Source organism: Gigantopelta aegis, chromosome 13, assembly GCF_016097555.1.
Source record: "Gigantopelta aegis isolate Gae_Host chromosome 13, Gae_host_genome, whole genome shotgun sequence".
Lineage (NCBI taxonomy): Eukaryota > Metazoa > Mollusca > Gastropoda > Neomphalida > Peltospiridae > Gigantopelta > Gigantopelta aegis.
This window is the reverse complement of record NC_054711.1, coordinates 15549749-15573627: the sequence shown is the minus strand read 5'-3', so window position 1 is coordinate 15573627 and position 23879 is coordinate 15549749. Positions and strand designations below refer to the sequence as shown.

Below are 23879 nucleotides of genomic sequence, written 5' to 3'. Positions count from 1 at the left end.
TTTTCGTGCTGGAGTATCGTTAAACATTCATTCATGGATGCTAATCGAAAAGAGTAGCCCATTGCTTGGGGCGGAACATAACCCAGTGTAAAGCGCTCGTCTAATGTGCACTCGCTCTAGGATCGATCCCTGTGACAGTGTCGACGGGCCCATTGCGCTATTTCTCTTTGCAACCAGTGCTCCACAACAGGTGTAAAAGAAAAAAGTAATCGTATGTGTACTATCCTGTCTGTTGAATAGTGCATATAAAAGATCTCTTGCTGCTAATCGAAAAGAGTAGCCCATGAAGTGGTGACAGCGAGTTTACTCTCAATATCTGTGTGGTCCTTAACCATATGTCCGACGCAATTTACTTGAAATCAATTGGAAAATGTGTTTAGTAGCCAGCTTTCTAATATTAAGGTGTTCTTGTATGGAGATACATATACACGTATAGAGAATAGTACGCCTTTAGATACCATTTATCTTACAATGTGTTATTTTAAAACGTATCTATCGAAACAACTTGAAATGGATACGTTTTTAAACGAGTTATAAGATAAATTCTTTCTAACAGACAATAATTTAGTATTCTGCGTCTTACATACTCTACCCCCCCACACATAAACACAAAAGCAACCATTTAATACCACTTATCTTACAATGCCTTATTATAAATCGTATTTAACGAGCGAACGCGAAATGGATACGGTTTTAAACGAGTTGTAAGATAAATGGTTTCTAACAGACAAGAATTTAGTATTCTATGTCTTACATATTCTACTCACCCCCCCCCCCCCCAACAAAACAACAACAACAACCCAACAACAACAAAAAAACAACAACAACAACAACAACGTCACACACATACAATTTGTATGGCGTTGTCATGGCCTTATGGGCGGGACGTAGCTCAGTGTTACAGCGTTCGCCTGATGCGCGATCGAACTAGGATCGATTCCCGTCGGTGGGCCCACTGGGTTATTTCTCGTTCCAGTCAGTGCTCCACAACTGGTGTAACAAAGGCCGTGATATGTACTATCCTGTCTGTGGGATGGTGCATATAAAAGATATTTTGCTGCTATTCGAAAAGAGTAGACCATGACGTGGCGACAGCGGGTTTCCTCTCTCAATATCTGTGTGGTCCTTAACCGGTAAATAAAATGTGTTGGATGCGTCGTTAAACAAAAGATTACGATAAAATGCCCTATTAGTTTAGAAGTGTCCTTGTTATCTCTCTAAAGCAGCCCCCCCCCCCCCCCCCCCACCACCTTCTCCCGCTCGAACAAATCTTTTTATTTTAAATATATAAATATATTGTTCAGGGTAGCATGATGTAACCCCTGTTCGGTGGCCACATTCCAGACCCTCCCACATCCGCTAGAATGCCTGCACACGCTCCTACCAAGATCCTACATTATTACTTATGTCATGTCATAGGGTTTTACGTGCACATTCAGAACAAGCTGTTCCACACATTATTACTTATGTCATGTCATAGGGTTTTACGTGCACATTCAGAACAAGCTGTTCCACACATTATTACTTATGTCATGTCATAGGGTTTTACGTGCACATTCAGAACAAGCTGTTCCACACATTATTACTTATGTCATGTCATAGGGTTTTACGTGCACATTCAGAACAAGCTGTTCCACACATTATCACTGTACCCTGATTCTATTTATTGCTTTCCTCTCCTTATTTGAGGGGCGGGAGGTAGCCCAGTAAATCACTCGCCTGATACGTGGTCGATTTAGGATCGATCCCTGTCGGTGGACCTATTAGGCTATTTATGGCTCCAGCCAGTGCACCACGACTTGGAGGCCAGGACCCTGTTCCACGATGCGATTTTAGCCCTAAGATTACCCTAAGCGCATAGCTACCCTGTGCATTTAAGTTGATCTTAGGGCTAAGATCGCTTCGTGGAACGGGGCCCAGATCCTACGCCCATGACCGGCGTGGGCTACAACAGCTTGCTGTGAACGTGCACGCTAAGCACTATAGCCTGACCTGACCTGACCTGACCTGCACCACAACTTGTATATTAAATGTATGTGATATCCTGTCTGCTCAATGGTGCATATAAAAGATCCCTTGCTACTAATGGAAACAAATGTAGCGAGTTTCCTCTCTAAGACTGTAAGTCATAATGATCAAATGTGTGACATCAAATAACCGATGATTCATAAATCAACGTGCTCTACTGGTGTCGTTAAACAAAACAACTTTTAACTTTGCCCCTTTCTATTTGAGGTCAGGTGAATCACTGCACTGGTTTGTCTTCATTTCATTTCAACTTATGTTCGTGCTTATATCCAATTAAGGTTCAAGCACTGCTGTCCTGGGCACACACCTCAGCTATCTGGGCTGTCTCTGCAGGACAGTGGGCCGATTTGTCTAATCATGTTATGTTAGCGTAATCATTCTTAGGTGAGCTGAAGGAATCAAGTGATTCATACTGATTTGTTTCAAGGACCACATTTGCATAGCCACTCCCACTGCTAAAGCGATTGGGCTGTTCTAATGTTTTATCACGTGACTGTCCAACTGAACGAGCCTTGTTGTATTGTCCATCCGCCGTGTCGTATTCTAGAGAAGCGGTATCTGTCGCTTGATTTAATTGGCTGATTGTTCTATTCATCTCAAGATGCTCATTTGATTTCCACTTCCTCGGCAGACGTCTAATGTACCTAAAAGTATTATATGTACAATCATATATACGTATAACTTGTATACATGTATGTATATGTATATTTATGTGAATGTGTATGTCTATGTGTATGTGCATACTCTCTCTTGAAGGTGTTAACTTTCCTTATTACGCGCCACGTTATTGTGTACTCAGCTTTTTTTCTTTTTAGTTCCCAAATGTGTTTCGACAGGACAGTTTACACGTTACCTAATGATCGCACATAGCGTGAAACTTTAAGTAGTAACAAGGTATAACGGTATATATATATATATATATATATATGTGTGTGTGTGTGTGTTTGTGTTATTACATGTTTATATATATACAGCCACACATACAATCTCTCTCTTTCTCTCTATCTCTCTCTAACAACACACACACACCTCTACACACATACACACACACCTCTACACACATACACACACACACACCTCTACATACATACATACACACACATACACCTCTACACACATACATACATACACATACACCTCTACACACATACATACACACACACACACACCTCTGCACATACATACACACACCTCTACACACATGCATACACACACACCTCTAAACACATACATACACACACACCTCTACACACATACACACACACATACATACACACACACCTCTACACACATATACACATCTACACACATACACCTCTACACACATACATACACATACACACACCACTACACACATACATACATACACACACCACTACACACATACATACATATATATACACACACACCTCTACACACACACACCTCTACAGACATAGACATACACCTCTACACACACATACACCTCTACACACATACATACACACATACACCTCTACACACATACATACACACACCTATACACACATACATACACACACCTCTACACACATAAATACTCACACACACCTCCACACATATATATATACACATACATACACCTCTACACACACACACACACACACACCTCTACACACATACATAGACCTCTACACACATACACACACACACACATAGACACAGAGAGAGAGAGAGAGAGAGAGAGAGAGAGAGAGAGAGAGAGAGAGAGAGAGAGAGAGAGAGAGACACACACACACACACACACACACACACACACACAGACACCACTTTACACACATAAAACATATACAAACATGCCGTACTGACCAGCAGAGAGTACACATGGCTATGACCAGGAATAAAAGAAGAACTCCTGCTGCCACAGCAAGAGCGATGATGATATCGTCTCTGTGATCCTGGGTACTAGTGGCAGCTAGAGCAAAGAAAAATAAAACTCAACATCAAAGAAAATATATAGTGTACTGGTCAATATTTGGGGTTTTTTTAATAACAAATAAGTCGGTGAAAAACAAAAATACAATGATTTTACAGATAGACAAAATTAATAAATGTTACTAATAAAATACAATGATTTTACAGATTAACAAAATTAATAAATGATACTAATAAAATACAATGATTTTACAGATTAACAAAATTAATAAATGATACTAATAAAATACAATGATTTTACAGATAGACAAAATTAATAAATGATACTAATAAAATACAATGATTTTACAGATTAACAAAATTAATAAATGATACTAATAAAATACAATGATTTTACAGATTAACAAAATTAATAAATGTTACTAATAAAATACAATGATTTTACAGATTAACAAAATTAATAAATGTTACTAATAAAATACAATGATTTTACAGATTGACAAAATTAATAAATGTTACTAATAAAATACAATGATTTTACAGATAGACAAAATTAATAAATGTTACTAATAAAATACAATGATTTTACAGATAAACAAAATTAATAAATGTTACTAATAAAATACAATGATTTTACAGATTAACAAAATTAATAAATGTTACTAATAAAATACAATGATTTTACAGATAGACAAAATTAATAAATGTTACTAATAAAATACAATGATTTTACAGATAAACAAAATTAATAAATGTTACTAATAAAATAATGTCTTCTTATAGTTTGATGATTATACACGTTGACAAATAACTAATAAATATGACCACACATGAACATAACACAGACGCACACATCGTGGTATGTGCTATCTTGTCTGGGATGGTGCACATAAAACAAATCCCTTGCTGTTAATGGAAAAATATAGCGGGTTTCCTCTCTAAGAATATATGTCATTATAATTACCAAATGTTTGACATCCAACAGCCGATGACTGCAGTGGTAAAGCACTCGCCTGATGCCTGGTTGATCTAGGAACAATCCCCGTCGGTGGGTCCATTGTGTTATTTCTCGTTCCAGCCAATGCTCTACAACTGATGTAATAAAGGCTGTGGTATGTACTATCCTGTCTGAGGGATGTTGCAGACATTCATTCGCAAATCATTGCCACTCTGTGCAGCCTTCAGGAGTCCAGAAGTCAGAAAAACACCATTAGTGAACTGTTTGATGCAATTTCGTCATGCCACGCTTCCGTGAAAATTACAGATGGCGAGTCATAGGGATGCTTGAATCTGGGACCTCGCAGCGTGACGTCGCACATCAATTCAACGTCCACAGAAACACTATATGGCACTTATGGCAACGATATCAACAAAAGAACCAGGTCTGGGATGAAATGGAGCGACGCTTGCGACGTCTTCCAAATCCTCCAACAACACTGCAGGAACTCCGGCTGATCCTTCCTCAGATCTAGAATGGCATTCCCAGGAACTTTCTCCAGCGTTTAGTGGCTTCAATGAGACGACGGTGCCAAGCCTGTATCAATGCTCAAGTCGGACACAATCGCTACTGACTGTGTGAACTTCGCTCTGGACCCCCTCTAGTGGTGTGGCTCATTTGCATATGGCAGGTGCGCCCTTTTCATGGACCATTGCTCGTTTCCATACCTTCGGACATTTCTCTTTCCATGTTATAACGTTTCATACACGGCAGTAAAAACCTGTCACCAATTATCTTTGTCTTTTGTGTGTCACAATAAATTTTGCCTTTTAGTATACAATAGTAACGGTATTACTACTGTTGGGTGCGTCGTTAAATAAAACATTCCTTTCTTCCTTCAAAGTGACAGACCCTGGTTTGTAAACACTAAGGTATATTTTTCACTATTACAGCCGGGTTTTTTTTTATAACAGAAGTCAGACTTTACTTAGAATTTATTGTTTAGATTATCAGGGCCGTACCCTGATCAAAATCCTAGAAGGGGCACTACGTTTTTATAAACAAATGAAACACTATACAAATTAAACCCTGAGATGTGTATGCTATTTTCTGGAGTAAAAAACAAAAGTGAGATTCTTGGGGGGGCGGCAACTGTCCCATGCCGCCCCCCCCCCTCCCCGGAGGGTACGATCCTGATTATCCATTTTCGTAATGTTTATGGTCATAATGGTGTTTTTAAAGGTCCACAACCATGGCACATTATTAATACACAGTATATGAAAAAAAAAAATACATAAAGATTACATTATTAACCATAAAAAACAATAAATACCACCTCAGTTATTAATAAAGCAACTTTTTGTAAAAAGCTCGGGGGAAAAAAAAACCCCACTGATCCAGTCGATTTGACCCGCATCTGACCAGTGACGTAGCATCAGGTGAATTCCACTCATTCATTAGTAGGTTAGCATGGCGACAGCATGTAATGATTCTTCGGAAAATAGCTCATTCTTATCGAACGTTAGTTTGGACATTTTGGACTAGTCGCATTTGTCTATTTATTCTAATGCTACCTCGATTGGTGAGGAAGAAGGAGAAAATCAGTTTGAACCATAGTACACCGACCATGATCCGTCGAGCCAAATGCGATCAGCCTATTTGCAGCCCGGAGCCGGACGTCGCCCGTACACAAAAAACAAAGCCCGAATGTTAATGTCGAGGTGTACGTTGTTCATATTTGGCACAAAGATACACCTCAACACGATGCATTTATATATGTTAAAAAAATAAATGTAGGAAATATATTTTTTTAGAAAAAATACTAATTAATATTAACTGACGACTGGATAGCATTTAAATAATTAATGTATTGCAATTATTATTAAAAATTACAAAAACACGTACATACATTAAATATGTTTTAAAAAAACATCATTAAATATATTAAACAAGGCGCATTCATCGTCAGTCTAATCATTACTTGGTTACAGACATCTACGATTGGTACTTGTCTCGTTTACAAAATATGAAAATAGAAGATTTTATTGTTCAAAGTTAATCCTTTAATTAGTTAACAAAAGGCTTATTTGCAAAAGCAATACATGTCTACAGATTTCGCAGACATCGGTAGCTCGGACAGCATGTGACAGTCGGCTCACTACGAGATTAAGGAATCTAAGTGGTTGTGTGTGTACTGCCAATATGCTACGGTATCTGTGATTATGTAATGTTGTAAAGAGGTGTTTTCAGACGTCGGATGCACGTTTGTTCCCAATTTGCTCTGTCGGTGTCGGAAGGTGTGAATTCCGTTGTAATGAACAGAATAACACTGATGTACGTTTGTTCCCGACAATTTGTGGTCAGATGGTGTAAATGTCGCAGTAACGACGGTCGTTGTAACGAGGTCTGACTGTATGTTAAAACAATAAATGTAGCAAAAATATTTTTTTTTAGAAAAAATCGCATTAACATTCGGTAAGCCTATTCTTTTTTGTCTTCGGGCGATGTTCGGAATATCGTACAGCCCGAACATGAAAAATGCGATTTTTTTTATAAAACAAATATTTTTCCTACATTTATTTTTTTAACATACATAAATGCATCGTGTTGAGGTGTATATTTGTGCCCAATATGAACAATGTAAACCTCAGCATTAACATTCGGGCTGTTTTTGTCTCCGGGCGACGTTCGGGCTCCGGGCTGCAAATAGGCTGAACTACGAGATACAGGCTTGGAACAGACAAGTTCTTTAACAAAAGTTTTGGTGCCATTGCCATCGACCATCTTAGATAATTGTCGTAATCCCCAGGTGTGAAGTGGTCACTGCAAATCGAATCCCACCTTGATGGTCCTTTCCAATACGCACGTGTTCGGTTTAAGAACTGCTTCCGTGCAAACAATGTCGGTTTGTCTTTTGGAAAAATATGCAAACTTCTTTTGCCTTTAACTGCAGCTTTTGTACATCCATACACCGAAACAATGGTTTACCATGTTTCACATTTGAAAGATATCTTCAAAATAATATTCCACACATCCAATTCAATTCAATAGAATAACATTTTCGCGTTTTAAAAATACACGTGTTCCACTTCCATGTACAATGACCGAAAGGCTGCGAATCACGCGTTCATGTTATGCCGGTTAGCGCCTCACGGGGTCACGTGACTTGACTCTTGGAGTTCAGAGGCTTTTTGGCAAGCGATGGGGAAAACGCGACTTTTTATTGCGAATATATTAAAAACGGGTACATTTAAAAAAATTAAATTTATTGATACTTCATATATATTGTAAAAGGTATACGTAGATACCAAACAAAAGTGAATTACGTTTTTGATAAATGTAGACCTTTAATATCACAAAATGTATTTAAAAAAATGCACGTGCGTCTGAGAAATAACGAGAGTTGAGTTCTATTCTTAAAGGTATTTCACCGTTTTAAAAGTTAAAGTTTGTTTTGTTTAACGACACCACTAGATCACACTGATTTATTAATCATCGGCTATTGGAAAGAAAGAAAGAAATGTTTTATTTAACATCGCACTCAACACATTTTATTTACGGTTATGTGGCGTCAGACATATGGTTAAGGACCACACAGATATTGAGAGAGGAAACCCGCTGTTGCCATTTCATGGGCTACTCTTTTCGATTAGCAGCAAGGGATCTTTTATATGCACCATCCCACAGACAGGGTAGCTACGTCCCGCCCCTTTCACTGTTTCAGTGTCACAGGCTCTTGTTTTACAGACTCTTGTAAATATTGTAACGTTATCGAAATGTGTTACAGGTTTGTAGATTTACTAAATATAGTGTCCATTTTCACGGCTTAAAACTAGAGTCTGCGGCTTTAAACAGTTATACTCAGTGAAAGCATTCTTTACTGTCTACGGCTTTAAACAGTTATACTCAGTGAAAGCATTCCTTACTGTCTACGGCTTTAAAAAGTTATACTCAGTGAAAGCATTCCTTACTGTCTACGGCTTTAAACAGTTATATTTAGTGAAAGCATTCCTTACTGTCCGTGCATGTAAATCCTGTCCACCCTGGGAGGCATCCGTCATCGCAGTATCCCAAAGCATAGTGACAGAGTTGTTCTCCCTTGCAATGTCTGTCTGCACACAGCGATTCACAATTCGTGCCATAATGATCTGTATCGCAACCTGAAAATAAATAAATTACATCATGTTTTAAACAGCATTGTACATAATTGTGATCTTACGCACGCACGCACAATCTCTCTCTCTCTCTCTCTCTCTCTCTCTCTCTCTCTCTCTCTCTCTCTCTCTCTCTCTCTCTCTCTCTCTCTCTCTCTCTCTTCTGTGTGTGTGTGTGTGTGTCTGTCTCTCTCCCTCTCTCAGTTTGTCTGTGTCTCTCCCTCTCTCTCTCTCACACACGTGCTTGCACAAAAACACACATACAGAGTTTTATGGATACTCCTATTAGCCAAAATATGCTATTGCAATTTAAAGCGAAATGCGTCACAGAGCTATCAATTTCTATAAGCTCAATTTTATTGGATGATTTAGCTGTGTCGACGGTAATCACCTAGGAACAGCCAATCGTATGTCTTTAAATCGATATCACACATGTGTGTGTTGTTGGTGTATGTTATCATAAATGACGAATGAAATCCTTACCAATGGATGTGTAAGATATTAAAACAAACTACATACGCTCGACACAATCCACAGAATAAAATCCTCGTTTACAGCCGCTGACACACTCTCCAGTCAAGTGATCACATGACGAACCGGAACTATCCTGACACTTCCGGTTGACGCACAATTTTTCACAGTTTTGACCATATTGACCGTCTGGACATTCTGAAATATTTGTTTACAAACACAAAAGTACGGCGTAGAAAACACAATGGCAGTTATCATGAGTAATACATTAAAAAAACCCACCACCAACCCCCCCCCCCCCCCCCCCCCCCAAAAAAACAACCCCAAAAAACCCCCCACACACAACAACAACACAACAACAACCCCACAACAACAACAACCAAACAACAACAACAAAGAAACAAACAAAACAAAACAACAACAAAACAAAATTAATGTTTCAGTAAGTGTGAAAAATCAGCGAGAAAAAACAACCTTTCAAGGGAACGCCTGTTTTCTAATACTAGACCCGAGACGATTGTTTTATAAATTGCACCCTATAAAAACTTTAAAAAAAGTAAGAAGAACACTAAAGTTTATTTATTTACTTATTCAAATTATTTAGGTTTTTAAATTAAAGGCAAACCCTATACCCCATAAAATGGACACTTTGGATTAAATTACAAACGTATACCACATTTGGATAACGTTACAAGAGAGTAAAACAAGAGTCTGGGACATTGAAACGGTGAAATACCCTTAAAAATAGACTAAAACTCGACTCCATAACCGTTACTTCTCAGACGCACGTGCGATTTTAAACATATGAAAAATGCATTTTGTGGTATTAGAAACACCAGGATGACCAGAAACACTTCAGTTGTACGGAAATGGATGATCTAAACAATAAAATATAAGTAATGTTTGATTTCAGTGATCATAAACGGCTCTAATAGTGTTTAAAAACTAGGGACTGTCCCTTTAAAAATGAAAATTAAAATACATTTGTACTGCTATCATAATAGATATGTAATGTTGTGGCTATAACCAACAAACAAACAGAACAAAACAAAACATCACAAACACCAGCATAATGTATTTCATATCCTTAACCATCAAAACCCCAGCCGCGGTGTGCTATGACCAACAAAACAAGGGGCGGGATTTAGCTCAGTCGGTTAAGTGCTCGCTTGAGGTGCTTGCGTCGCAGGATCGAACCACCTCGGCGGTACCATTCAACTTGTTTTTTCTCGTTCCAACCAGTGCACCACAACTGGACAAAGGCCGTGGTATGTGCTTTCCTGTCTGTGGGAAAGTGCACATAAAGATTCCTTTGCTGCATTAGAAAAATGTAGCGGGTTTCGTCTGATGACTATATGTCAGAATTGACATCCAATGTAATAATTATAAAATTAGTTAATTTCTTTATTTGTCATGTAATTTAATTGCTATGTTGAGAGGCCCCCGAACCTGAAGTGCCTCCCCCCAAAGTTCTAAATCCGGCCCTGACTATCGCATATATGACTCGGCTATACAACACACAATAACCCTAACACAATGTTTGCTGACCCAAAACAATTGTCACCAGATATGGGCGTAGGAAAATGTTTATTCTTCAAAAAGAGGTAATAGATATGCTAAACTTATAAATAAATGGGCACCCGAGTAATAGTTTGGCTAAAATGATAAATAAGTGGCACCCGCCTAGTCCGAGTTCCATTATATACTTAAATGCCGATTTTTTAAAGAACCCAGAATTATTTACTTACCACAATGCTGTCAATCAAAACCTAATACATATAAATTTTATAATATCTTCAACAGCAAGAAAGCCGGTTTCCTTCGTAAACTGTCAATTTTCTGTAAATTTATTATGAATACCTTTAAGTCCCCCGGCTAAAATACCTATATGGATATGTATTTTATGTATGTTTGTATGTATATATAAATATATGTATTTGTTTATTTATTTATTTATTTATTTATGTGAAATACTTATACGTTTGCCATCTTGTCAAAATATATGTATAATTGTATTATGTACCTCATATGCCGTGGTTTACGGCCTGAGAGTAAATAAAGTTCTGTTCTGTTCTGTACTGTTCTGCTGGTGCCCGAAACGTCAAAATACTCCCTCAGAACAAAACAAGGTTTGAAAATATGTTAAGTATTAATATCAATTTTCAGACGTTTTCGATTCTAATGTTGGACTGATGCAAGGTGAAGGCTTATACTAGCTATTTATGTTCTCTTTATACATACACCGTCCTCGCTGGCGTCGTGGTTAGGCCATCGGTCTACAGGTTGGTAGGTACTGGGTTCGGATCCCAGTCGAGGCATGGGATTTTTAATCCAGATACCGACTCCAAACCCTGAGTGAGTGCTCCACAAGGCTCAATGGGTAGGTGTAAACCATTTGCACCGACCAGTGATCCATAACTGGTTCAACAAAGGCCACGGTTTGTGCTATCTTGCCTGTGGGAAGCGCAAATGAAAGATCCCTTGCTGCTAATCGGAAAGAGTAGCCCATGTAGTGGCGACAGCGGGTTTCCTCTCAAAATCTGTGTGGTCCTTAACCATATGTCTGACGCCATATAACCGTAAATAAAATGTGTAGAGTGCGTCGTTAAATAAAACATTTCTTTCTTTCTTTATACATACATGATTTTAAAAACGAGTTAATTAGTGGCTTTGAGAGCTAATGTATTTACATGATATCTCATTGTTTCTTTTAATGTATGCCTACGATACTTTTTTTGGGGGGGGGGGGGGGGGGGCGTTAGACAGTAGAGGGTCCTCAGAAATGCTGGATGTGCTTTTTTTCATATACAAGTAGTAGTAAATGGAATATTGATAGTAAATTAATATAGAAAAAACTAAAATTGTTGTATTCAGAAATAGAGGGAAATTGGCTGTTAAAAAAAACCCATGGATGTATAAAGATGACTTGACTTGACTGAAGTTGTTGATTGTTTCAACTACCTTGGACTGAATTGTAATCGCAAATTTACTAGAACACAGAATGTTAAGAAAGTATAATAATGTGTGTCTTAATAAGGACACGAAGTTACATGTTTTGGACACCCATGTGTCCAGTGTTTTAAATTATGGATGCGAAGTATGGGGTTTTCACCGCGCTCGTGATATTAGATATGTGCATATGGGTTTTCACCGCGCTCGTGATATTAGATATGTGCATATGGGTTTTCACCGCGCTCGTGATATTAGATATGTGCATTTGGGTTTTGGTAAACGAATGTTTGAACGTTATGAAAGACACCACAACTGGAGTTGTTTTAACAGGACTAAGAAGAGTGATTTTGCAAATAGTGCGTAAAATGAGAATAGTTAAATATCGGTTGAAACTTCTACAAACAAAACATTGTATTTTGAAATCATTATATCAAAGGCCGTGGTATGTGCTGTCCTGTCTTTGGGATGGTGCTTATAAAATATCCCTTGTTACTAATAAAAAAATGTAGCGGACTTCGTCTCTAGGACTGTAAGTCAAAATTACCAAATGTTTGACATCCACTAGCAGATGATTAATAATGTGCTTTAGCTGTTTCGTAAAACAAAAACAAACTGTTAACTTATATTGATACTTTATACTGTCCTTAAACTAAAATAATGAGGTTTTAACTAAAACCCATACCTGACACGGCCTCTGTTTTTAAAGCCATCCATAATGCAACGAGAAGCAAACGTGACCATCTCTTCGTCATGTTTAAACAAAAATGTTTGTAAGGTTAGAACCAGGAAGATGTGATAACGAGCTGGAGATTCTGGCCTCTATTATAGCTAGGGACACACTTCGTCTGCTGCTTTCATCGTCAATAATAACACCGACCTGGATTTCTTCACTGTATGATTAAGGGTCGTCCGTAACCGTTCGAGTGTGGTGGGACGAGACACGTTACAGTCATTCCCCATATGAACAGCATTCCTAGGCTACATCCTTTGATGGTGAATCTTAGATATGATAACCACTCACTGGATACCCTGCGTCTCCCCCCCCCCCCCCCCCCCTCCTCGCGACCTATCAAGACAAGACTTTATTTACACTCGGGCCGTTACGCAACGGCATAGGAGGAATATATACATAAACATTTTGTTATATACATGTTATATCCATACTAACCTCCTAAGGGGTGCTGTAAAAATCGGCTTCTTTTTTCTGTTGCTCAGTATAGCATATTATCATTATGTTATTCTACAGTATCTTATCATCTCCTGTAAAGCCAGTCTTGTGACTGTCAAATATTGTTATTGTATATTCCTCATATGCCGTTGTGCATCGGCCTGAGCGTAATAAAGATCAGGGGACTAATTCACTAAACTCTCGCAACTTTGCGATCACGCAGTGCAATACTAAAAGATTTACAAAGAGGATGCTTTGTTGTCTAGCAGAGCCTAAGAGACCGTTGTGAATTAGGCCCCTGTTCTGTTCTGTTCTGTTCTGTTCTGTGATAAAGTTAAATTTAAAGTTTGTTTTGTTTAACGACACCACTACAGCACATTCATTTATTAATCATCAGTTATCTCATGTCAAACATTTGGTAATTTTGACATATAGTCTTCAAGGAAAACCTCTACATTTGTTCCATTAGTCGCAAGGGATCTTTTATATGCACCATGTCATAGACAGGGTAGTACATACCACAGCCTGTGCTATATATACCAGTCGTGGTGCACTGGCAGGAAAGAAGATGGTGTGATAATGGTTTCGGGAAGATGGTGATCTAGTAAACGATTGTGTCCTCAGGTCACTAATTTATTTATAATTATGTTCGTGCTCAGGGCCGTTCCCTGATCAAAATCCTAGGGGGGGGGGGGGGGGCACTACTTTTTATAAACAAATGAAACACTATACAAATTAAACCCTGAGATGTGTGTGCTATTTTCTGGAGTTAAAAAAAAGAAGGTGAGATTCCTATGGGGACAATCGCCCCCTTGCCCCCTGGAGGGTACGGCCCTGGTGCTTATATGCAATTAAGGTTCAAGTCCCTTGTCCTGGGCACACTCAGAGCCGGTGTAAGGATCCGCGGGGCCTGTAGCACAAATAACAGCCAACGGGGCGGGACGTAGCCCAGTGGTAGAGCGCTCGCTTGATGCGCGGTCAGTTTGGGATCGATCCCCTTTGGGCTATTTCTCGTTCCAGCCAGAGAACAATGACCGGTATATAAAAGGACGTGGTATGTGCTATCCTGTCCCGTGCTACTAATAAATAAAAAAGTGGCGGGTTTCCCCTCTAAGACTCTGTCAGAGTTATCAAATGTTTGACATCCAATAGTCGATTATTGATTAATCAATATGCTCTAGTGGTATCGTTAAAGCATTTTTGTTTTTAGGTAATGCCAAGTTGTCTTGTTAATGCCCCAGTCACACGTATGACAGCGTAAGACCGTACAGTACTTGTAGCAAGACCATCGTACGAGCACCGCCGACCTTCCTACCACAAGATACGATCAAATCGGTCGAATCCAGGTTTTTGAACATGTTCGAAAACCTCGCTGCGACTGATTTCGGTCGTGCCACCACCCAAGACCATCCACGACCACTGGTGTCTTGTCGCACGATTTTTTCTACGATTGTCCACGATCCGCAGTCGCAGACGATCGTAAATTATCTTAAGTTGTCGTAGCTCTCAGTGTGACTGGGGCATTAGTAGTTTTTTTTAACCCCGACCAAATACTAGTAGCACTTCGACCTAATGGGACAAAACATGTCATTTAGATTAAAGACGTAGGTACCCTGGTATATCTACAAACTAACAGAGATGTTGAACAAAATGAAGTTTGTTTGTTTTGTTTAACGACACCATTAGAGCTCATTGATTTATTAATAATCGGCTATTTGATGTCAAACATTTGGTAATTCTTAAAGAAAATTCCCTACTTAACCGTTTAAGGAGTTTTAGACTATTTACTACTCAGTTGCCCCCCCCCCCCCCCCCCAACAAAAAATCCTAGCTACGGCCCTGAGTCTTAGAGAGAAAATCCATTAATAGTTTTAAACAGGATAACACATACCACAGCCTTTGATATACCAGTTGTGGTGCACTGGCTGAGACGAGGCATAACCCAATGAGCCCGCCGACGGTGGTCGATCCTAGACAGAGCGCGCATCAACCGAACGCTTTACCACTTGGCTACGTCCCGCCCCGAGATGTTGTACAAGTACACTAAGAGGTAAGTTAGAAATTAAAGGGACATACCCTAGTTTTTAAACACTGTTTTTGATAACTAAAATCAAACATTACTTATATTTTACTGTTTAGATTATCCATTTCCGTAGTACGGAAGTGTTTCTGGTCATACTGCAGTTTTTTAAAAACACAAAATGCATTTTTCATATTTTTAAAAACGCACGTGCGTCTGAAAAGTAACGGTTATGGAGTCGAGTTTTAGTTTATTGTTCAGGGTATTTTACGGTTTCAACCTCACAGACTCTTGTTTCACTCTATTGTAACTTTATCCAAATGTGACCGGCCTCGGTGGTGTCGTGGTTAGACCATCGGTCTACAGGCTGGTAGGTAATGGGTTCGGATCCCAGTCGAGGCATGGGATTTTTAATCCAGATACCGACTCCAAATCTTGAGTGAATGCTCCGCAAGGCTCAGTGGGTAGGTGTAAACCACTTGCACCGACCAGTGATCCATAACGGATTCAACAAAGGCCATGGTTTGTGCTATCCTGCCTGTGGGAAGCGAAAATAAAAGATCCCTTGCTGCTAATCGGAAAGAGTAGCCCATGTAGTGGCGACAGCGGGTTTCCTCTAAAAAATCTGTGTGTCTGACGCCATATAACCGTAAATAAAATGTGTTGAGAGCGTCGTTAAATAAAACATTTCTTTATTTCTTTCTTTTATCCAAATGTGTTGCAGATTGGTGAATTAACTAAACTTGGTGTCCGTTTTCCACAGGCTGAAACTACAGTCTACATACTGCAATCTAATCCATGTAATTTAATCCCAGTAGGATCACGTTTGAACCTCTCAAGCAACCTGTTTCGCTCTTTGAATTCATCCTTGCATGTATCATAAAACCATGGTTTATTGAAACGCTTTGGCACTGCCGAAGTCTTAGGAATAGTTTCGTCTGCAATGTCCTTCAAGATGGAAGTGAACAAAGACATGGGATCATCAGCATCAGTAATGGCAAAGTGTTGCAGACGAGAGATGTTGTACAAATACACTAAGCGGTAAGTTAGGAATTAATCAATCTATATACTCCAATCTAATCCATGATATCTAAACTATGAACTGTTATAGAAAGTCGTTGCTCTCTACAAATATTTAATGCTGAATTCAGCTAAAAGGAAGGAAGGAAATGTTTTATTTAACGACGTATTCAACACATTTTATTTACGGTTATATGGCGTCAGAAATATGGTTAAGGACCACACAGATATTGAGAGAGGAGACCCGCTGTCGCTACTTCATGGGCTACTCTTTTTCGATTAGCAGCAAGGGATGTTTTATATGCACCACCCACAGACAGGGTAGTACATGCCACGGCCTTTGGTACACCAGTTGTGGAGCACTGGCGGAAACGAGAAATAGCCCAGTGGGTCTACCGACGGGGATCGATCCCAGACCGACCGCGCATCGAGCGAGCACTTTACTACTGGACTACGTCCCGCCCCAATCCAGCTAAAAGTGCACTTATAAAAAAATATTTTATAAAACATATCTTCATCAATTGCAGGTCCAGACACTAGTATAACACACAAGTGAACTATGTACAAATTTATTTGGCCAAAAATCATCAATATACAAGTTATCAATATAACACAGAAATGCACTACAATTTGATCAGTCCTTTGGCAAATCATTAATGTAACAGAAATGCTTTACAATTTTAACAGGTGGCAAATCATTAATATAACAGAAATGCTTTACAATTTTAACAGGTGGCAAATCATTAATTAATTCAGTAATGCACTACAGTTTTAACAGGTCGCAAATTATTAATATAACAGAAATGCTTTACAATTTTAACAGGTGGCAAATCATTAATATAACAGAAATGCTTTACAATTTTAACAGGTGGCAAATCATTAATATAACAGAAATGCTTTACAATTTTAACAGGTGGAAAATCATTAGTATAACAGAAATGCACTACAATTTTAACAGGTGGCAAATCATTAATATAACTCAGTAATGCACTGCAATTTAACAGGTGGCAAATATAACACAGAAAGGCACTACATTTTTAACAGGTGGCAAATGATTAATATAACTCAGTAATGCACTACAATTTAACAGGTGACAAATCATAACAAGAGTGCCGGTGAGGTACATGATACGCCTGTCAGGAGTTTGATGGGAAGCCATAGATATTAATGAATATGTTACGGGTATGATTCAGTTCCAATTATGTGAAATTTTTGCAATGGAATGGATGAACAGTTCAACGTCTAAACAAGATTTTCCTTTGTTGTTCAGAATATAGACAAATTATCTGATTTATTTGTATCACAGTGACCTAGTAATTGTATGTGACACACCGCCACCCCAGGTTATTCCTACATGTAAGGTTTGATGGTCCTGTATGTATCTGTATGCAAGATATGATCCGGAAAGGATTTACTGTTATGTGCAGTAGACCGTGAAAAGTAGGACCTAATAATAGTACGCGACACACCGCCATCCCACGTTGTTCCTACAAGGATTTACTGTTATGTGCAGTAGACCGTGATAAGTAGGACCTAATAATAGTACGCGACACACCGCCATCCCACGTTGTTCCTACGTGTGAGGTTTGATGGTCCTGTATGCAAGATATGGTCCGGACAAGAAGAAGTTAACAGACAGACGTACGTACGCTATACCATAATACGATCCATCATAGACGGGCGTATAAAAATGACAGACCTTAGTGTTTAAACACTACGGCATATTGTACCTCTGAGAAGTAACGGTTATCGGGACGAGCTCCAGTCTATTTTTAAGGGTATTTTCCCGTCTTGACGTCACAGACACGTTTGACTCTATTGTAACTTTATCGAAATGTGTTACAGGTTTGTAGATAAACCAAACTTGGAGTCAATGTTCACGGGCTGAAACTAGGGACTACGACTTTAATATAACACAGTAATGCACTACAAATGTAACAGATGGCAAACCATTATAATAATACAGTAAAGCACTACAAATGTAACAGATGGCAAACCATTAATACAACACAGTAAAGCACTACAAATGTAACAGATGGCAAACCATTAATATAACACAGTAAAGCACTACAAATGTAACAGGCTGCAAACCATTATGACAGAATGCACTACAATTATAACAGGTGGCAAATCATTAATATAACATCTAAATGCACTTCAATTTTAACAGGTAGCAAACCATTATGACAGAATGCACAACAATTTTAACAGGTAGCAAACCATAAATATGACAGAATGCATTACAATTTTAACAGGTGGTAAACCATTATGGCAGAATGCACTACAATTATAACAGGTTGCAAATCATTAACATAACACCTAAATGAACTACAAATGTAACTGGTGGCAAATCATTAATATAACACAGAAAAGCACTACAATTTTAACAGGTGGCAAACCATTAATATAACACCTAAATACACTTCAATTTTAACAGGTGGCAAACCATTATGACAGAATGCACTACAATGATAACAGGTGGCAAATCAGTAATATAATACAGAAATACACTACAAATGCAACAGGTCGCAAACCATTAATATGACAGAATGCACTACAATTATAACAGATGTCAAACCATTAATACTAGTATAACAGAAAAGCACTACAATTTTAACTTCCACTAAGTCAATACAATGACACAGAAATGCTATATAACTTTAACTGGCACAAATCACGAATATAACTATAACAGAAATGCACTACAATTTTACAACAATGTCGGACAATTCTAACTGGCAGCAAAATATTAAATTAATAAAAAAAATGCACTACAATTGTAGGTTGTAACTAATCACAAATTATTAATATAATAAAAAAATCACCAATATAACACGGAAATGCACTACAAGTTTAGTTGGTCACATATGTTAACGCAATTCACACATATACTAGTTATAACTTGACTGACAACATGTCACTAACATGAGGCACAAATGCACTACAAGTTTAGTTGGTCACATATGTTAACGCAATTCACACATATACTAGTTATAACTTAACTGACAACATGTCACTAACATGAGGCACAAATGCACTACAAGTTTAGTTGGTCACATATGTTAACGCAATTCACACATATACTAGTTATAACTTGACTGACAACATGTCACTAACATGAGGCACAAATGCACTACAAGTTTAGTTGGTCACATATGTTAACGCAATTCACACATATACTAGTTATAACTTAACTGACAACATGTCACTAACATGAGGCACAAATGCACTACAAGTTTAGTTGGTCACATATGTTAACGCAATTCACACATATACTAGTTATAACTTAACTGACAACATGTCACTAACATGAGGCACAAATGTACTACAAGTTTAGTTGGTCACATATGTTAACGCAATTCACACATATACTAGTTATAACTTGACTGACAACATGTCACTAACATGAGGCACAAATGTACTACAAGTTTAGTTGGTCACATATGTTAACGCAATTCACACATATACTAGTTATAACTTGACTGACAACATGTCACTAACATGAGGCACAAATGTACTACAAGTTTAGTTGGTCACATATGTTAACGCAATTCACACATATACTAGTTATAACTTGACTGACAACATGTCACTAACATGAGGCACAAATGCACTACAAGTTTAGTTGGTCACATATGTTAACGCAATTCACACATATACTAGTTATAACTTGACTGACAACATGTCACTAACATGAGGCACAAATGCACTACAAGTTTAGTTGGTCACATATGTCAACGCAATTCACACATATACTAGTTATAACTTGACTGACAACATGTCACTAACATGAGGCACAAATGCACTACAAGTTTAGTTGGTCACATATGTCAACGCAATTCACACATATACTAGTTATAACTTAACTGACAACATGTCACTAACATGAGGCACAAATGTACTACAAGTTTAGTTGGTCACATATGTGAACGCAATTCACACATATACTAGTTATAACTTGACTGACAACATGTCACTAACATGAGGCACAAATGCACTACAAGTTTAGTTGGTCACATATGTCAACGCAATTCACACATATACTAGTTATAACTTGACTGACAACATGTCACTAACATGAGGCACAAATGCACTACAAGTTTAGTTGGTCACATATGTCAACGCAATTCACACATATACTAGTTATAACTTGACTGACAACATGTCACTAACATGAGGCACAAATGTACTACAAGTTTAGTTGGTCACATATGTTAACGCAATTCACACATATACTAGTTATAACTTGACTGACAACATGTCACTAACATGAGGCACAAATGTACTACAAGTTTAGTTGGTCACATATGTTAACGCAATTCACACATATACTAGTTATAACTTGACTGACAACATGTCACTAACATGAGGCACAAATGCACTACAAGTTTAGTTGGTCACATATGTTAACGCAATTCACACATATACTAGTTATAACTTGACTGACAACATGTCACTAACATGAGGCACAAATGCACTACAAGTTTAGTTGGTCACATATGTCAACGCAATTCACACATATACTAGTTATAACTTGACTGACAACATGTCACTAACATGAGGCACAAATGCACTACAAGTTTAGTTGGTCACATATGTCAACGCAATTCACACATATACTAGTTATAACTTAACTGACAACATGTCACTAACATGAGGCACAAATGTACTACAAGTTTAGTTGGTCACATATGTCAACGCAATTCACACATATACTAGTTATAACTTGACTGACAACATGTCACTAACATGAGGCACAAATGCACTACAAGTTTAGTTGGTCACATATGTCAACGCAATTCACACATATACTAGTTATAACTTGACTGACAACATGTCACTAACATGAGGCACAAATGCACTACACTATTAAAGGGACAGACTCTAAACAATTTTAAACACTACAGCATCTTTTTCACCATTAGAGCCGTTTATGATCACTGAAATCAAACATTACTTATATTTTATTCTTTAGATTATCCATTTCCGTAGAACCGAAGTATTTCTGGTCATCCTGGTATTTGTAGTACCAACAATAGCATTTTTCATATTTTAAAAAACACACGTGCGTCTGAGAAGTAGCGGTTTATTGATTCGAGTTCTAGTCTATTTTTAAGGATATTTCCTGTTTTAACGTCACAGACTCTTCTTTCACTCTGTTGTAACTTTATACAAGTGAGTTACAAGTTTGTAAATTAACTAAACTTAGTGTCCATTGTTTACGAGTTAAAACTAGGGTCTGCGCCTTTAACTGACTGCAAGTCACTAATACTTCACATAATGCGTAATGATATTAACTATATAGTCCTTCTCAGCCTTCGTTTATTCCTCCTGCCTAAAACGGATGCTTCAGTATGGGTTTGGTTACATGGGCTGTCCTGAATGTGATGTCATTGTTAAGATGTCGCCGACTAATAAAAACATTTCAATGACTAAAATATTTTTTTTTAAATCCCAAACCATTCTGCATAAAATATCAGTAGCTGTATAATAAATATGTTTCTAGTCGTCTTAGTGTTTGTACTAAGTCAAACTTCATTTATTTTATTTCCTAAGATATATATATATATATATATATATATATATATATATATAATAAAAACGATAAAAGAAAACAAGTGTACAGTATATATGTATTGTATGATATATATAATATCTGGTCGTACCAAAGTTTCAGAATTGACGCGGTGATTATTCTGGGAAAGCATGGATTGCACAGAAAAGTTGGATATATTTAGAGTTGTTTTTTTATGTCCTCATCTGCCTTGATTCCTCCTCATTGGCCATGGTGCCTCCGCATTTGCCTTGGTACCTTAAATGCTTTCCTTCACATTTCCCACACAGCCAAGGAAACTGTTATGCCTTCGACTTTGCCTCCGAATGACCTCACTTGGACCCACATTGAGGCGTCACAGTATTATTATTATTAGCGGTACAGCGTTATTTCTGGTGTATATGGCACTCTTGTAGCTATCGTGCAAATTTGAGAGAAAAAACCCCGTTGATGCGCAAGGTCAAAGTTGACGCAAGTTCTGACCAGAGACCAGGATAATATATGTTGGCTTTAGTCGGAAACATCTTATGCAGTGGCAGAAAATTAGGTCAGGTTCGGTCAGGTCAGGTCAGGTCATAGGGTTTAACGTGCACATTCAGAGCAAGATGCTGTAGCGTACCCTTGTCATGGGTGCAGGTGTCGGACTGGGCCGGCTCCTCCGTCCAGGACAAGAAAAGGGTTTGGAGTGGGTGCAATCTAATTAAAATTAGCTCCACTATTACATATGGATCTAACAGCAGCCCGTTGGAGCTCATGTCTAGTTGACCTTTCATTCGATCAATCAAAACCTTACTTGCAAAATCATGCCAGTAATTTGAAAAAAAATTGAAAACATTCGGGATTATGCCGAGGGTATACGAAATGATTCGGGTGAATTACGAAGTATGCCGGAAACTAATTTCAATATAAAATTTTATATAAAATTCGTTTCAAGACGAAAAAAACAACCCGTGATGGTATAGCTATACAATCTGTTTATACTAGTATACAATCCAGAGTTTATTACTGCACTTTTCTCACTGTTTTTTCAATGTTGAAATAGACCAACAAGTTCGCCTATTGCATAAATAGTCTCGATCGATATTTTTAGAATTTGTATGCTCCCGAATAACGTTATAAAAGGCGAAGTGTAATTGGTCGATATTTAAATTGTTATTTATAGATGAAATGTCATCTGGACATGGGAGTTTACGCAATGCTGTTAGATCTACTGGCGAGACCAGAAGAGCTAATTTTAATCAGATTGGAGTGGGTGGGAAGAGGGGACCGCCCGCGCTGTCGCGGTCGGTAGCGGGCGCGGGCATTAGTGGTGCTGTTCAATTTTAAATATCCTGTAGGATTAAGTCAAAAAGGTAAAGGTTGCGCAATTTTCTTGCAGTAATTTTGGCGCGTTTTAGAACGGTTCATCGAAAGAGAGAGGGGAGCTGATGCTTAATTTTGATTTTAGTTTGCCGAATAATAGCTCCGCAGCAAATTCAGAAGTCTCTTTAAAGGGATATTCCTCAGTTTGCTACAATTTTTAAGATGTTATCGACTAACAGAGACTTTGTAACGATTATAAATACATATCAAATATATTTTTCTGCATAAAATATTAGTGGCTGTATATTAAATGTTTTTCTGATCTTTCTAATATTTGTACTAGGTTAAATTTCATTTCATTTCCTAAAATATTGTTTTTT

The 23879-nt window shown here is 38.0% G+C and overlaps 1 protein-coding gene across 1 annotated transcript; it reads right to left on the bottom strand.

Annotated features, from left to right (window-relative positions):
* Positions 1-2221: 2221 nt before the first annotated feature.
* Positions 2222-13299, bottom strand: LOC121387867 (multiple epidermal growth factor-like domains protein 11). The gene is made up of 5 exons (XM_041519095.1): positions 13118-13299; positions 9532-9681; positions 8875-9018; positions 3856-3961; positions 2222-2672 (listed from the first exon to the last, which is right to left on the bottom strand). Exons 1-5 carry the CDS (start codon positions 13185-13187, stop codon positions 2384-2386), a joined length of 759 nt encoding a protein of 252 aa, XP_041375029.1. The 5' UTR covers positions 13188-13299; the 3' UTR covers positions 2222-2383.
* Positions 13300-23879: the final 10580 nt, after the last annotated feature.

Excerpts from the sequence above, each read along its gene's own strand:
- LOC121387867 (XM_041519095.1), bottom strand. The coding sequence starts at position 13,187 with ATGACGAAGAGATGGTCACGTTTGCTTCTCGTTGCATTATGGATGGCT. Across the intron at positions 9,682-13,117 it reads AAAAACAGAGGCCGTGTCAG|AATGTCCAGACGGTCAATAT; the intron begins GTATGGGTTTTA and ends CAAATATTTCAG. Across the intron at positions 3,962-8,874 it reads AGGATTTACATGCACGGACA|CTGCCACTAGTACCCAGGAT; the intron begins GTAAGGAATGCT and ends TCTTTGCTCTAG.